This window comes from Cyprinodon tularosa, unplaced genomic scaffold (genome assembly GCF_016077235.1).
Source record: "Cyprinodon tularosa strain WSP-4 unplaced genomic scaffold, ASM1607723v1 ctg3, whole genome shotgun sequence".
NCBI lineage: Eukaryota > Metazoa > Chordata > Actinopteri > Cyprinodontiformes > Cyprinodontidae > Cyprinodon > Cyprinodon tularosa.
In genome coordinates this window covers 3,397,052-3,411,395 of record NW_024039007.1, presented here as the reverse complement: position 1 = coordinate 3,411,395, position 14,344 = coordinate 3,397,052, and the positions used below count along the sequence as shown (strand labels likewise).

The 14,344-nt window shown below is 39.5% G+C and overlaps 1 protein-coding gene across 1 annotated transcript in view; it reads right to left on the bottom strand.

Annotated features, from left to right (window-relative positions):
* kif26ab (kinesin family member 26Ab) overlaps positions 1-14,344 on the bottom strand; it is a 97,250-nt gene that overhangs the window by 57,267 nt on the left and 25,639 nt on the right. The window contains exon 3 of the mRNA XM_038291493.1: positions 907-1,377. Within this exon, the coding sequence (XP_038147421.1) occupies positions 907-1,377 (471 nt within the window). The remainder of the gene's footprint in view (positions 1-906; positions 1,378-14,344) is intronic.

Below are 14,344 nucleotides of genomic sequence, written 5' to 3'. Positions count from 1 at the left end.
TCAGTCAGCCTCCTTGAATACCAAGTAATGAGAGGTCAGCACTCCTGCCGAGGCTCTGAGTCATGTGCTTTCTTTAAGGCTTCATCACCTCCATCGCCAGGAAATTGAACGTTAGTAATGGTTAATCTGATAAGATCTTTTTTGGTTAAATATATAGAGCACATATGCAACTTGGGTTTTTTTTATCCTCAAATCACATTTAATACCTTGTAAATGGTGTAGTGCATGTATGACAACATCTAAATAGATTACTATCCAAAAGTCCACTTTTTATGCCTGCTTTATGTCAGGTTACAACCACAACAATAAGTGCATTTTATTGGGATTCTGTAAAGATCAAAGTAATGCTAGATAATGCATATTTCTGAAGTAAAAAACTAATAAAACATATTTTCGACCAATCCAAAAACTAATATGTGTCGTTGTACACATCACACTTACTCTGATATCCTTAAATAAAATTAAGTGGACGAAACTGATTTTAGAAGTCCCCCTATTAGTTTTTCGAGAATGTTTGTGCAACGTCGACACACAGTACACTATTCTGGTGTTGGCAGCATCCTGTTGTGAGACTACTGTTCCTTTGCAGGTAACGGAAATCATTATTTTAGCTGTGACAGGTGGTTTAACAAGACTAAATAAGAAAGTGTGAAAGCAAAGGACATAAACCTTAAATTCTTCAATTTCAGCAAGAAGTTGTTAGTTCATTACATAAGACTGATGTGCAGTTGGTTTGAAACCTGAAATTAGCATTTAAGGATGTAAATGGGTGTAAATATATGTAAATGGTAAAGTGTTGCATTCTTAAGGTTAGAATAGAAGTCTTCTTCCTCAGACATCATGAAATCACTGATAAATTGTGCTTTTAATAAAATAAACTTCTAGAGCTGTAAGTGAAGCACACACCTGTTTAGGCTGAGGTGGAAAGTTATTCACTCTAGAGATGCTCCACATCCCATCGAGGTACTGCTGTGCCTGGATGGTGACGGTGCTCAGAGATCCAGCCATCTGCCCTCCTGCCACTGTCACCTGCACACTGGTTTTGGACCCCGAAGAGGCAGAGGGGCTCTGGGCCAAGCCTGGTACTCTGTGTCGCTCCCCCAAAGGCAGCACAGAGCGAGTAGTCGTCTGTTCTTTTACTAACTGTTTGGCATGAACACGGGATGCTGACAGGGTGAGTTTGGATGGCTTTTGCTGAATGGATGCAATAGGCAATGCTGCCATCTCTGAGCTGAACGTGAGGATAGGAGAGTGGAGCGCCTGCAGGGCCTCCCTCCTTAGCTGATGGAGAGGAGTGGAGCACTTTTGGCAGCATTCAGGTTCATGACTTCCAAGTGTTTGGAGCTGATCGAACAGGAAGGTTGCATATCCAGGGTCCTGATGAGAAAAAAAAAAAAGATATACAAGTTCAGTTAGCAAATAATGGTCTGCATTTGACTTAAAGCTGTTCATAACTTTTATAAAGCCTGTTTTTATCCAACATTGTTTTTCAATGATTAGAGCTGCACTGAGAAATCAGATGATGACCCCATTTGGTCGATTTTCCAGCTTGACGTGTAAAAGCATGGTTTAAAAGTCAGATATCTGGTCTTTTTTTATTGAATTCAATTTAATTTAGCTTCAATTTCTTTCATAAACAGAGCATGTAGCAGAACCAAATCGATTTCTGTCCAAGTTTAAGGTGCATCTAGCACATACAACCAAGTACACAGAATAATATAACTCAAATACCCTACGGTATGCACATTAATATTATTGAAGAATAAGAATAACATTAGCAAATAAGCCTACAAGGAAGCTATAATGTGAAAAGATAATTTGCCAATAAATAGAAAATCTGACAGAATCATTATAAAAACAGATGACCTGAAATCACCCAAGCAGCAAAGGGAAAACTCCATATAACTGAAAAAAAAATAACAGACAGCAGCTAATGAACTGACCAAGATGCAAGTTTGGGCAATTTTGACCGAAATTGCCAATGCACAGGGAACGCATCTAAGTGCTTCGACATTAAGGGTCAGCTGCTCACTTTGACTCACTCCTCACTCGTGGAAGCAAGGATAGAAAACAACACTTAGCTATAAGTTACACTTTTCTGCATTATATATTATTAAAGAGAAATAGGATTTCACAAAATTGGTGTCGTCAGGTACAGATAAGAAAATAGAGTTTGGAAAATTGGATCATTTCAATGTATGGTTTGAATGAAATTTGAATGCATTTTTTTTCCAGAAAGACTAAATGTTTAAAGACAATAAAATATACATGCAAATGATTTGTGAAACTTTGCAAAGAATAAGTCAGCAAAGCTTGTGCTTATTACTGCTTGCAGAGATGAAGATTTTTGTCTTTTCACTTTGTCTCTAAGAACACTCCCCAGGGTGTCCATCTCTGCTTGGAAAGAGTAATAAAGAAAAAGACAGCTGAGGGGACTCCAGTACCCAGAGCTATATAATTTACATATGATAAGTCGCCCAGCATGAAAACATATGATAAGCAACAAAATAACTGAAAGTAACCAACTCTGCTAGTAAGCAGGAGACGTACAGAACAATCCTTGAATAATTCAAAACATAACTAAGGAGGAAACATAACTTTGTGTCTACTTTAGGGAAATAAACACACACACACACCATCTGACAAGATCGGTCTCTTAAGAGGCATAAAGTGGCACTATAGGCTACTGCCCTGTGAAGTCCTGGTCGAAGGCAGGAGCTCACGGCCCACATATAAATGTTTATGAGACCTTTGCTCCTCAGAAACTCTTTGGTGATCAGGAGGAGAAAAGCAGTGGGGAAAAACAACAATCTACTGCTCTAATGCAGTGCCACTTAATACAGCTAACCCGACAGGCGCAGAGAGAAAAGAGGCCGGCCGAGGGACTCTAAATCAGCTCCTGGTGAAGGCAGCTCAATACGCTGACTGTCCTGCTAACACCAGCCTTATGAGACATAATGGACACATATCAGTAATGCTCCTCTCTGACTGCCAAACTCCTGCTAAATTGAGCTTTAAAGCTTAGCCACTGTGAGGTTTACATAAAAGATAATAAGGCGTGAAGTCAAAACTAGTCAGGCCTAATGTTAACTAAGTGGGTCAGGTTAATTATTTACTAAGTTGCTTACGTTACGCATGAACAAGTATGGACAGTTTGGAAACAACAAAGAAATGTCTCGTTTATTCTCACTGTAAACAGCCTAACAGCTGTCTAATGTAGCATAGACTCGTACAGACAGTAATGCTCCAGTATCAGTCTAAATGTTGGATTTAAAGTTAAACGGTGGGGGAAGCCTAATAAGATGTTAACATACATTACAGAAATTAAACATTTTATATTTATTTGTAGATTTTTAAACTGTAGAACTGTTCTTTTGACCTTAAAATGCATCAAGTATTTTCTTTATCCTGCACAGCATCAACATTAGAGGTGTATACACATAATAGCACACGTCTAGATAAATGCACCCCAACAAAGGGAGCGCAGTTTTTTTACTTATCAGCTGTTCTAGCAATTCTGGCTCAATATCTAACCATTTCAATTATTGACATTCCAGCCACTAACTGAACTTTGAAACACAGTCCTGCTTTATTTCAGGAGAGACTTGATGTCAGCCTGTTTTATCAATTTAATACTGAGTTTGGATCGCTTTTCAGTTGAATAATTTCCAATTCTCTCTCATTTTGCTTTAACTGTGCCTTTTAGAAGAAAGAAAATGTTTCAAAGCTCTAAAGCAACCCAGACTGCAATAAGACTGAAGGCCATCATACAGCTGTTAATATAGACAAGACAAAAGCCTTCTGGAAAAAAGTTGTGTGATTAAATAAGACACTAACTGAGCCACAAGGCCTCAATAATGAAAACTACACAACAATAACCCACTGACCATTTTATGAGTGGAAATATGTCAAACAGATGTCAGGTTTTAATGGTTTGTTAGCAGTTTTAATGCAGACGTTTTAGAAGAGATCTGATGCTGTTTAAAGCAGCAAAACCACATACCTATACAAATCATTACACGCAAAATATAGAAGTCCAGGACATTTGATCTGTTTTTGTCTTTGTGTTTTTATCATTCTTGTACAATTGCCTGGTTTTTTTTGTTGTTGTAAGAAACAGAAATGAAACTTGATTCCTCTACTGCTGTGTCTTAACGGCATAATTTCAAGGGTTTAGCGGTGTAGCCGGTGTACGACAGAGTAAAAGTTCTGCAGGGGAGATTATGTGGATGAGGTAACATTTAGCTTTTTGATAAAAACAACTCTTAACTGCGGAGGTATTGACAGAAATATGTTGTTTAGGAGCCTGTACATCTGTTGTTGTCCAATCTCCTAATATGAACTGTTAACTAGGTCTTTTTTAACTCAGAGAGGATATCTTAACACAAGCAGGACAGGTTGACTGACAGAAGATGAAGCGGTTTATTACAAAGCAGAATGCGATGTGATGCAGTCATAGAAAACGCCGCAGGCAGCTATTCCAACAGCTGGCCTCGCTTCATTTCCACATTTCCTCATACAGGATATTGAAGGAAAGTCATAACTAACAAGCTCCACCCCTTCACCCTTTACCTTAAGACCACTCCTTTACCCACTCGGGGGACTGGTAGATGAAATCAATGCCCGTCTTCCTCTTCATGCTTTGTTAGGCATTGATTTAAGGGAGCAGTAAAACTGAAACACAAAGCTAAGCCCATCTGTTATTCAGTTTGGCTCCTGGAGGTTAGAGAGTGGGTCCTCTCCTGTAAAGCTGTCCATAAGCTTTATGCCCAGCAGTGTGAAGATAGGGTCACGGCCACAAGGAAGGATAGGTGGCACAGATGATTAGGATGATGATGATGATGTTGAAGGGAATGATGTGATTAGACTGAAGGCCACAGAGGTGAAGAAAAGTGATATAGAGCTTCAAGAGTGGTACATATTACACATAGTAGAGGTAGCAGCAACTGCAGCTCTGGGTATAGAAATATTTCATGCACTACTGTACAGTGCAAAAAAATATTTCTCCTTTAAATAAATCCCTTCTGATTTTACTTTAATGTCACACTTAAAGGCTTGATAAGAAAAAAAAAAAAAAACATTGAAAGACTGGTAGTAATCTGATCAAATGTTGCTATTGTTTCCAAAAAACGTCACGTTTTTCATGATTTAATGGGGGCTGATTAATTTTTAACATATTGCAAGCTTAGATTAGACTTTAGTTTAAGACTTCTTTATCATGTCCCCAAATGGGACGTTGGCAACAAGTAGTAGCAGCCATTACACAATCAAACAAACTATTCAAATAAAAAGTGAAGAACAAGTTGATTTGAAGTTTGGTCAACTCTTTAGGTTTAACTTTGAAATTGCAGTTTGAAAACAGCATTTTGTATTTATTCTGGTTATTTTTACCTAACGATAAAACTATACTGTACTATAGCCAGAAGCTTAAACACTCTCCTCGTACATTGTTAGTATCATACCTCACCTAAATGCTTGAGAGCTTATCCGTAAGCATAAAGTAGAAGCATGAAGCATATGATGCATGAGTGCACAAGCCCTGAAGCCATATTGTTTCTTTTATTATCCCTTTGATATATTACTGACAGGTGCAAGTGGGTGTGAAGGGTAGCATCGCTTCACAGAGGTATGTAATGCAGAGCTCCGCCACTGTCCAAAAGCTCAAAGCATTCTCTGTGAAAGGCATGGAACCACTGCAGGTCTCCTCTGCCGTTGTTAATGCTGGAGCTGGTTTTAGTTTTCCAGCTTGCGGTCTCTAACTGTGGAGAGTGTTAAAATGCATCATAAGAGGGCAGGGAGGCGGGAGGAGCCAGGCCGGGGGTTATGGCCCTTGCCTGGAGGCTTGTGGATGGTTGTGTTGGTTTACTGCCTGTCAGTGCAGATCTTTATTAAACTCTGGGGACATATGTAGTCAGATGCTGTGGCCTTATTATGGAAACGAGCTGCACTGAGCTCTGTGGAGAGAAAAAGACCATCCGGTGGAGTAAACCTGTCACGGCCCTTGGAGACTAGAGTTTGTCTTCGTCCCTCACACTAACTGATGAAAACCAGGGCGGCAGCAGCAGCAAGAGAAACGAGCCACCAAGCCAACTGTCTCTGTGGGTTGATGGAGAGTGTCATCACAGACAGGCCATGCCCGGAGGCTGATGGAAACAAGTTCAGCCGTAACCACTTATGGAAGAGAGAGCAGGGAGAGAGATGTGCGTGATTTCTCCTCCGTGTGTCCTTGGTGTGCAAACAGATCTGAAATCACACCTCATTTACCTGGTCTCCTCACTGCACCCTTTCTCTAACCAGGCAAAGCAAAGAACCGCCATCTAACTGTTTCTACATTCAGTGTTTGATGTAGCACTGATGTGGAGCGCCGGGCCAGTTCCAACCAGCTGACCTAAATCAAGGGAAGGTCACGGCAATTTGAATTGCATGAGGCTCCTCGCTTGCCGAGACACTTTTAGGCACGCTCGATTGAAAGTGAAATACTCTGGGATTCCATATTTTCTATCCCGGTTGAGCCCAACAGATATTTTCCTAGCATGAAAGCTTCCTGTGACCCTCTGCAGGAATAGAAGACAGAGAAATGATGTTAAATTGTTTCCATCTGCAGACAAGATGTGTAGAGATTTTAGAAAAAGATATAAATGTTTTACAAAATACCATCTAAAAGCTTCTAAACTTTTATCTCTCAAATGGGTTTCTGATTCTTAGTACCTTGCTAAAACAATCATACCACATTAACTCTCACATCACGTCACATAACAACCACAAACCTCAAGGTATTTACTGTAGATTTGGGTTGGAGCAACACAAAGTAGTGCACTGAGCTGAAACAAAACACCTAGGACACAACTGTAAGTTTTTTGGAGTATGCCTCTAACAGCTTTGGGTATTAAAATGTTCCCCCATGCAGTCATTTTGCTGTGCACCATTTCACAAACTTTAACAGGAAGACTAAAACATGATGAGAAAATCTTCTACATATTTGCTGTATCGCATACATCAGGATCTCACAACTCTACTGTTGCAGCTTTACTTTAGGCTTGTAAATAAAGATCTGTGGGGTCTTGAGATAATCCCTTCCCCCCCAAGCCTTTCCCTACTGTTCCAGTGTTATTATCTGCTTCTCCCCCTGATGGCTTATTATTAAACAATTATTTGTCACTCTGACATGGCCCCAAGCATGGACAAATTTAGTCCTGTCAACAGATTCTATCACCTGAGCAATGGATCTCAGCAGCTCCTACAGAGTTCCCATGTCGCTAGTTTTCATCCAGCTGAAATGCGAATTTTAAGCAAACTTTTAAAAGTTTTAAAAAAGAGAAATGCACATTTCTGGGGTTTCCATTACGTTAAAAGCGAATTAACCAAGCACCTCAAATATATTGTGACCATATGTCAATGTACGCATTACATCGTCACTCATGGCTGTAATAAACAGGCAATAGAGGTTGAGATCTCGCAGCTTAATAAAGCAGGAAAGTTTTAATGAATGTGTCGCTATTGGGCAACGTTAACAGTCAGCCATTAATGACGATGTTGCTTCCACCCATGTCAACATGCATAACAGGAGCATCTGGGAAAAAGCCCACCTTACAGGTAAAAGTTTGCTATATTCGAAAAGAATGCTTCCATCCCCTGTTTTGCGTATTAGCCCTTTTTCACAAAAGCCAAAAACCACCTCAAGTCAGAGTAAAACTTTGCAAATTTGAGGGAGGTTTTTATTTTTTTATAGTTTGCCGTTTCCATCAGGTTTTTCTGATGCGATACTTCAAAATGCGCATGAGAAAAAGCTGATTGAAACGCACCAAATGCTGGGGTTTTATATGAAAATCAAATAAAATGACTAAGTGTAAAAATTTTAAAGGATATGAATTGAACTGAAAAAAAAATTATTTTAAGCTCCAGATTGAGGGCTAAGTACTCAGTCAATCCTCACCCTCTTTATTCACCTCTTACAATTTATTTTTATTGTCCTACCAATACAGAAACATTGTTAAAAATGAGTAGGCGCAACACCACGCTGCTTTATATCTTTTTCTCTCACCAGTGCTGGTCCTGTTTACACATCACAGTTCCTGAGTACTTCCTTCTGACTGCAGTTCTTGTAAAATCAAGACCACACAGAAGAAATGTAGAATCTATAGCTTCTAACTTTCCCTGATTCCACCCCCCCAAAATGGGAAAAAAAATAACTGTTTACTCTTCCTCTTTCTAAAACGCAGAGCCCCTCAACAGATTGGGACCCCAATAAACCGCAGTCCCCCCCCCATCCAGGTCCCTGGGTGAGGGCGCGAGCATAAAGCTGACTCGTTTTCCCACAGGTAGCTCAGTTTACCCTGACAGCCAAGTTGGAGAAAAACGAGCACAGCTGCTGGCCTTGCCCCGGGTGAACACAGGGCATTAAGGCAGATTACGTTCCCAGGATAAAAGCAACACATCCTGAGGTGTAATCCCTCTCAGGCCCCTGCTCCATCTCAGCTCTTCCCCAAACCCACCAAGTCTGCTCCCATCCTAAGCTCGCCGGTGGCTCTGATTAGAAATCAGGTACAGCTTTTAGAGCCACAGCAGATTGGGGATGCAGACCATTAAATTTAACCACTGCCTGCTCGGAGGCAGAAACAGACAATGACTCAGGATGTCACACTAGCATGCTATTTAACTGTGGGAACGCCTTTGGTAGAACACAAAAAGGGACGGTTCAACAAATCACATCAAACAGATGTTTGCCCCCGGTCTGCTGACTTGACAAGATTAAACAAACCTGTAATAAGACTTTCCCCAAACAAAGCATCTCAGGAAACACAGGAAGACTGTCATTACCTGACGACAGGCTCTGAGAAAAAAGAGCGGACAACTGCAGCTATGAGTTCATTCATCTGCATCCTGGATGTAAGCAGGAACGCCACCTGCTTGCTCTTTCTCAGTTTATTTAGAACATTAAAGTGCATTACAATAATAATAATAGTAACTGAACTTTATTGATCTCACATTGGAGAAATTTACCTGTGCATTTAACCCATCCCCTTGAGGATGGCCAAGGGGGGTGCAAGGGGAAATGATAAACATTCAGTCTTTTTTCCTGGCATTTCATCTTAAGCTTATGTAGCCTTATTTTTATAGACATTTTTAAGCATCGGTTCTTCTTTAAATAAAGATCTAGCACATTGGGTCTGAAGCATCTGATTGCGACCTTATGTTTTCTTGTCTTTTCTTCCTTTTAAAATGGCACCGAACTGCTGACAGAATGCAAATAGGCTTTACCCTCAGTGACACTTTTAACACTTGATAGCACCACCTGCCCACAACATCCCACTGTGACACAGGGTAAGTCAAATCAGCTACTCCAATGAGCACACTGAATTTTTAGCAGAAAGAAAAAGCTGTGACCTTCTTGTCCTTCTTTGTAAGGTTCTGGCCAACATGTTGCTCTGCTTTGAGAGTTTCTTGCAGTGTAGTGCGCTTCAGAGTAACCTACATTGTATTTTCCCATGACGTACATTCCCAAAATCATTAAGTCCAGCATTTTTATAGAGTTCAAGGATTCTGTTGTCTTTAAAGTTCAGACTAAACCCCTCATACGGTCTTTGCCAAACCACACCGCAACCAAAACTCTAAGCGCAGATGTGTCATCACGACATATGGTCGACGAATTTAACAGTTTCTGCTACTATTTTCTTTACTTCTGCTACTTATCTTCCACTTGTAAGTGTATTTGTAGTCTCTGATCACCCAGGGTGACTTGAGCTCATGACCTTTTCCAATTCTCCTCTTTACAACCAACAGTTTCAATTTACTTCATTGATATTTAATGAGTTACATCATTTTGAAGATTTTCTAAACAAAGTTTTCCCCACTAAATAAAGGCAGCTGCAGTGTATGTAATTTAGGAGTATGGGCATGCTAAATGTTTTAGTGGGTTTCTCCACACACATGGCTTTTTGCAGGTAAGTCACGGCTGAACTTTCTTCCACATGTATTCTCTGTCTCTACCATGGCTTAAAAAGTACAAGAAAAAGTGGCTCTTTGATCCCTTGGAATTTACTGTGGGTATCAGAGTAAAGGGAACAGAATATAAATATACATTAGATTATAGAGAAGAAAAACATAAATAAAGCTAAGACCCCTGTTTTAACTTTTCTTTCAGGATTATCCTGCATTAGCCTATATCCATCTTCCCAACAGCTTTGACTAGCTTCCCTATTTCTATTTAAGAACAGCATATCCACAGTATGACACTGCCACTACCATGTTTCCCCACTAGAATGGTGAATTGGAATCTCTGCATATCATTAGCATTCAATCCCCAGGAGGTACTATGGCCTCTTAGAAGCTTCTGTGAGTAATGTTCACCATAGCCATCATGTCAGTGTACAAAGTTAGTCAATCAGGTCCTGGTAGATGTGTAATTGTGCAAAACTGTTTCCATTTTTTTTAACAAGCTGAATGTAGCTGGCTCTGTGAGATATGGATATTGGCAGATGCAGATATTGCCTGTGCTAATTCTCAGTCATCCAGGTCATGGCAACCACAAAACAAAACCTTCCCCATTGAAGCTATAAAATTTACCTACTGTCCATCACATAAAATCCCAATAAGATACACAATGGTTATGCCATAATAAAAAATAAAAAAAATATCTGAGGGGGTATGAATATTTCTGCAAGGCATTGCAGTAAATACAGAAAATATATGCATGCATGTCAGTGTGTTAGCGTAGCCGTTTCTTCTACCACACCCATCCATCACTGTAGCTTCTCACCACTCGGCCATTTAATTACCTTTTCCTGTTCACTCACGCACTTGAAGAAAACAAGCCTCTTCCAGACTGTTTGGATAGAGTTCATTCTTCCTCTCCCCCACATTTCCAATATCATTCTCAGCTTCTTTCTCTCTATACGTATGAAGGCCAGGAGGCCTCAGCTGGCTCAAGCTCTGGTGTCTCAGCCTAAAATCAATCAAGCTTTCATCAGCCTTGACTGAGGTTGGGTTGTTGGAGGATTCAAGACAGTTAGTCTACACCAGTGATAGAAAGGGAGACCATTGCAAAAGAAAGACATCTCAATTAGACATTAGATGAAAACTGAAAATTGGTTTAGTTCAATATGCTGTTGATTCAAATTGTTTAACAGTAGTTGCACAGTAGGAGAGGTTGTAGGTGTCAAGCTTGTGGATTTCAAAATGAAACTTTTTGCAAAACATCTGTGGAAGACTTACACAATAAAAAGTCAAGATTTGTCTGTTTTAGATGTTGATTTTAAAAAAGTATTCATGCAAAATAAAAAAAAGTTGTTATTGCAAGAAACATCTCATACTATGTGCTTGCTTAGGGATTTTTTACTGTCTAAGGTGTCCATTCTGTACCACACTATCTTCTTCAAACCATTCCTCCAGCACAGCTGTCCTTGTTAGTCAAAACCATTCTCATACTGTAAGAATTGCTGATAATCGCCTGGTTTTAGATTGGCAGTTTGCTTAGCCTGAAAACATTTTGACTCCAAGTTCCCTGCAGTTTATTTAGAAGGGAAAACAAAAACAAACTGCTGCCAGGAGCTTATAGCAACTAATCTCCATCTGCGGTTAAAGTGTGGCTGCATCGACCGCAGGGCGTCCGTTTTCGGTTTTTAATTATCAAAGGCAAAAGGGAACTGCTCATGCTTAAACAGAAGTAATTACATACAGCGCACGCATCCTCTGGAGCAATAAATGTAAAGAAATACATTGCATCATATTTACATCAACATTTAAATAGTCTTTTTAAATCACTTGCAAAGCATTCAGGGAACACATACTAGGGTTGTTCACATGGGTTTAGCATGAGTTTCTGGTATCAGCGCTTTTAACAATACATAAAGACCACAAGTATGAAATCACTGATCTCCATCAGAAAACCATATGCCAATGATCAGAAGCCCTCTAAAAAACAGAACAATTAACCTTAAAGAAAAATAGTGAAAACATCCAATAAGCATCAATTTACTTAACATAAAGACCCCCTCTAGGTGGCAGTGTATTTACTTCAGCATAACAAAATCACATGATGACTTTCTGCTGCTAACTTGTTCAGGGTCACCCAGGTCCCCCTTATTAAGGGCTGGTTATACTCCCTGCAGCAGTGTGGCGCAGTGAGCTTGACGCAGACATTTTTGATTTATGCTCAATTTTGAGCGTGGTCTGCGCTATATGCTGTGGGTCTAGATACAGCCGAGGCGGCGAGGAAGTGAGGGCGAGTTTGTCCAACAACAGAGGGACATGAGGGTGAACAAGAGCTGGATCCAGATGGAAAAAGGGTTCCAGCGTTCTCCAGCACCTCGCTCTTCTAGCTGGTCCTACAATTTGGGAGAGCTGCGGAAGAGCGTCTGCGGAGGGGCCGGGGAAGTCTTTTTGTTCATCTATGCAGACGACCTGGTTTCAAAGTATAAATCAGCCTTTACAGTCAACGACCTAAACCACTTCACCATCAGGGACCTATCAAAACCTAAATATGGTAATATGATGATAGTTTTTAAGGTAAGCTAAAAAAGGACAAAACTCATGTAATTTCTACTTAATCTAATTTCACTATCCCTATTTTTTTTCAATGTATCTAAACAATCCTAACTTTATTGATACAACGCTTTAAAACAGCAACATCTTTAAAATAAAAACGTGCTCCTATAACTGCAAACTATAAACATAGATTAAAAGAAGGAAAAACATATAGATATAAAATGGATAAACAAGTAAAACCACCCAATTTTTTGAGGGTAATTTGTGAAAATTAAAAAGTTGGTTATGTGGATCGTGGTTCTCCACTAGTTAGGACATCTGCTTAAAAATAACAAAGGTCTGAATTCAAAATACAAAGGCTTCACAATACCGGAAACAACGTCTGTGTCAGTAGTTTGTAATTTTTGGAAAATTATGAATATGAAATTAAACTGAATTATGATAGTCAGTGGGTATGGAAATTTGCCTGTTCAACAAATCAATACATCAAGAAATGTAGTTTAATATCATCTTGTGTGTAAATAGCATGAAAAAGGTGTTATTGCTACAGCTTACTATAAACTGAGAATTTCAAACTGGCTCAGGCTGAATTTTAACTTGAATTTGTGTTTCCGTTGTAATAAATAATTAAATATACTCCTGGATCTGACAGATTGCTGGGAAGGTGGGGGCAAAATTATATGCTGAGTATCCTACATTATTAATTCTGTCCACTTCTCCCCCCAACAGACAGTATGGTGATTATCCTGGAACACTGCCACTATAAGGACAAATATTCATATTTTCTGTTGTTGAGGGTGTCTGAGCTTGTCTCCCTCCCTCTATCTCTCTCCACATGGAGTCGTGGTGACTCTATAGGTTCAGTGTGTGGGGAGAGAAGCACATAATGAGGCGCAGTAAGTGCTTATTGTTGAGCGTGGCACTTTTTTTATTTGCTGGATGTCTCAATTTTCACCTATCAACTCCTGCGCCAGCAAAGATATGTGAGCGACGGGCAAGCCGGTGAAAATCATAAATGTGCAGGGGTTATAGCAATATTGAAAATTCACTTTAGCTCCTTGTATGCAAAACCCTGAGCTCCTGCTTTATCTGCATCCAGTCTGCAGAGCGTTGTTGCATGGAGTGACACACATTGTGTTTCAGAACAATGGAGCTGCAGAATCAGTCTGGTAAAACATTATAGTGTAGGTGCACCACAGAGTGGGGGTACTAATTTATCATAAAAGATGTCATTACCATGCCAATAACTTGTCAGAGAGCACAATTATCTCTAATAATAGAAAGAGAAAACATCAGGCTGGGGCTTTCAGGAAGGAATAATCGTATTAATGGAAAACTGTTGTGTTTATTAAAAAAAAATAGACACTGACGGCTGGCAAGAGTAAAAGATAGAGATAAAACAAAACAGAAAGATAAGCAATAACATCATCTAGTTTTTTCTGCTAATTGGGAAGTCTAGACACGTTTTGTGAATCTTGATGAGATAAAGAAGCAGGCTGAAATGTCTCTGTGGAGAATAGCACAGACTGATCCACTTATTGAGTCTCAGGGATTTTCATTCAACACCCATGAAAAATGCTTAGCTTATCAAAATGTTCCTATAGACACTTTTTTCCATTTTGAGCTCTTTCAATAATAGCATCCTGCAAACAGAGTTGTGGATTCCAAAAGCTACCCACACAGTTTCACATATTTAATTAAGTGAATTTAGAGGTTTTCTGCTTTTAAGTTTGGATTTCTGCAGTTATTTCCTCAACTACTTATATTCAGATAACATAATTAACATTAAATATATCCTGTGATCTATTATATTTTGCCTGTGAAGTCATGGAAAGCGTTATATCTTTCAGTAGCTATCAGA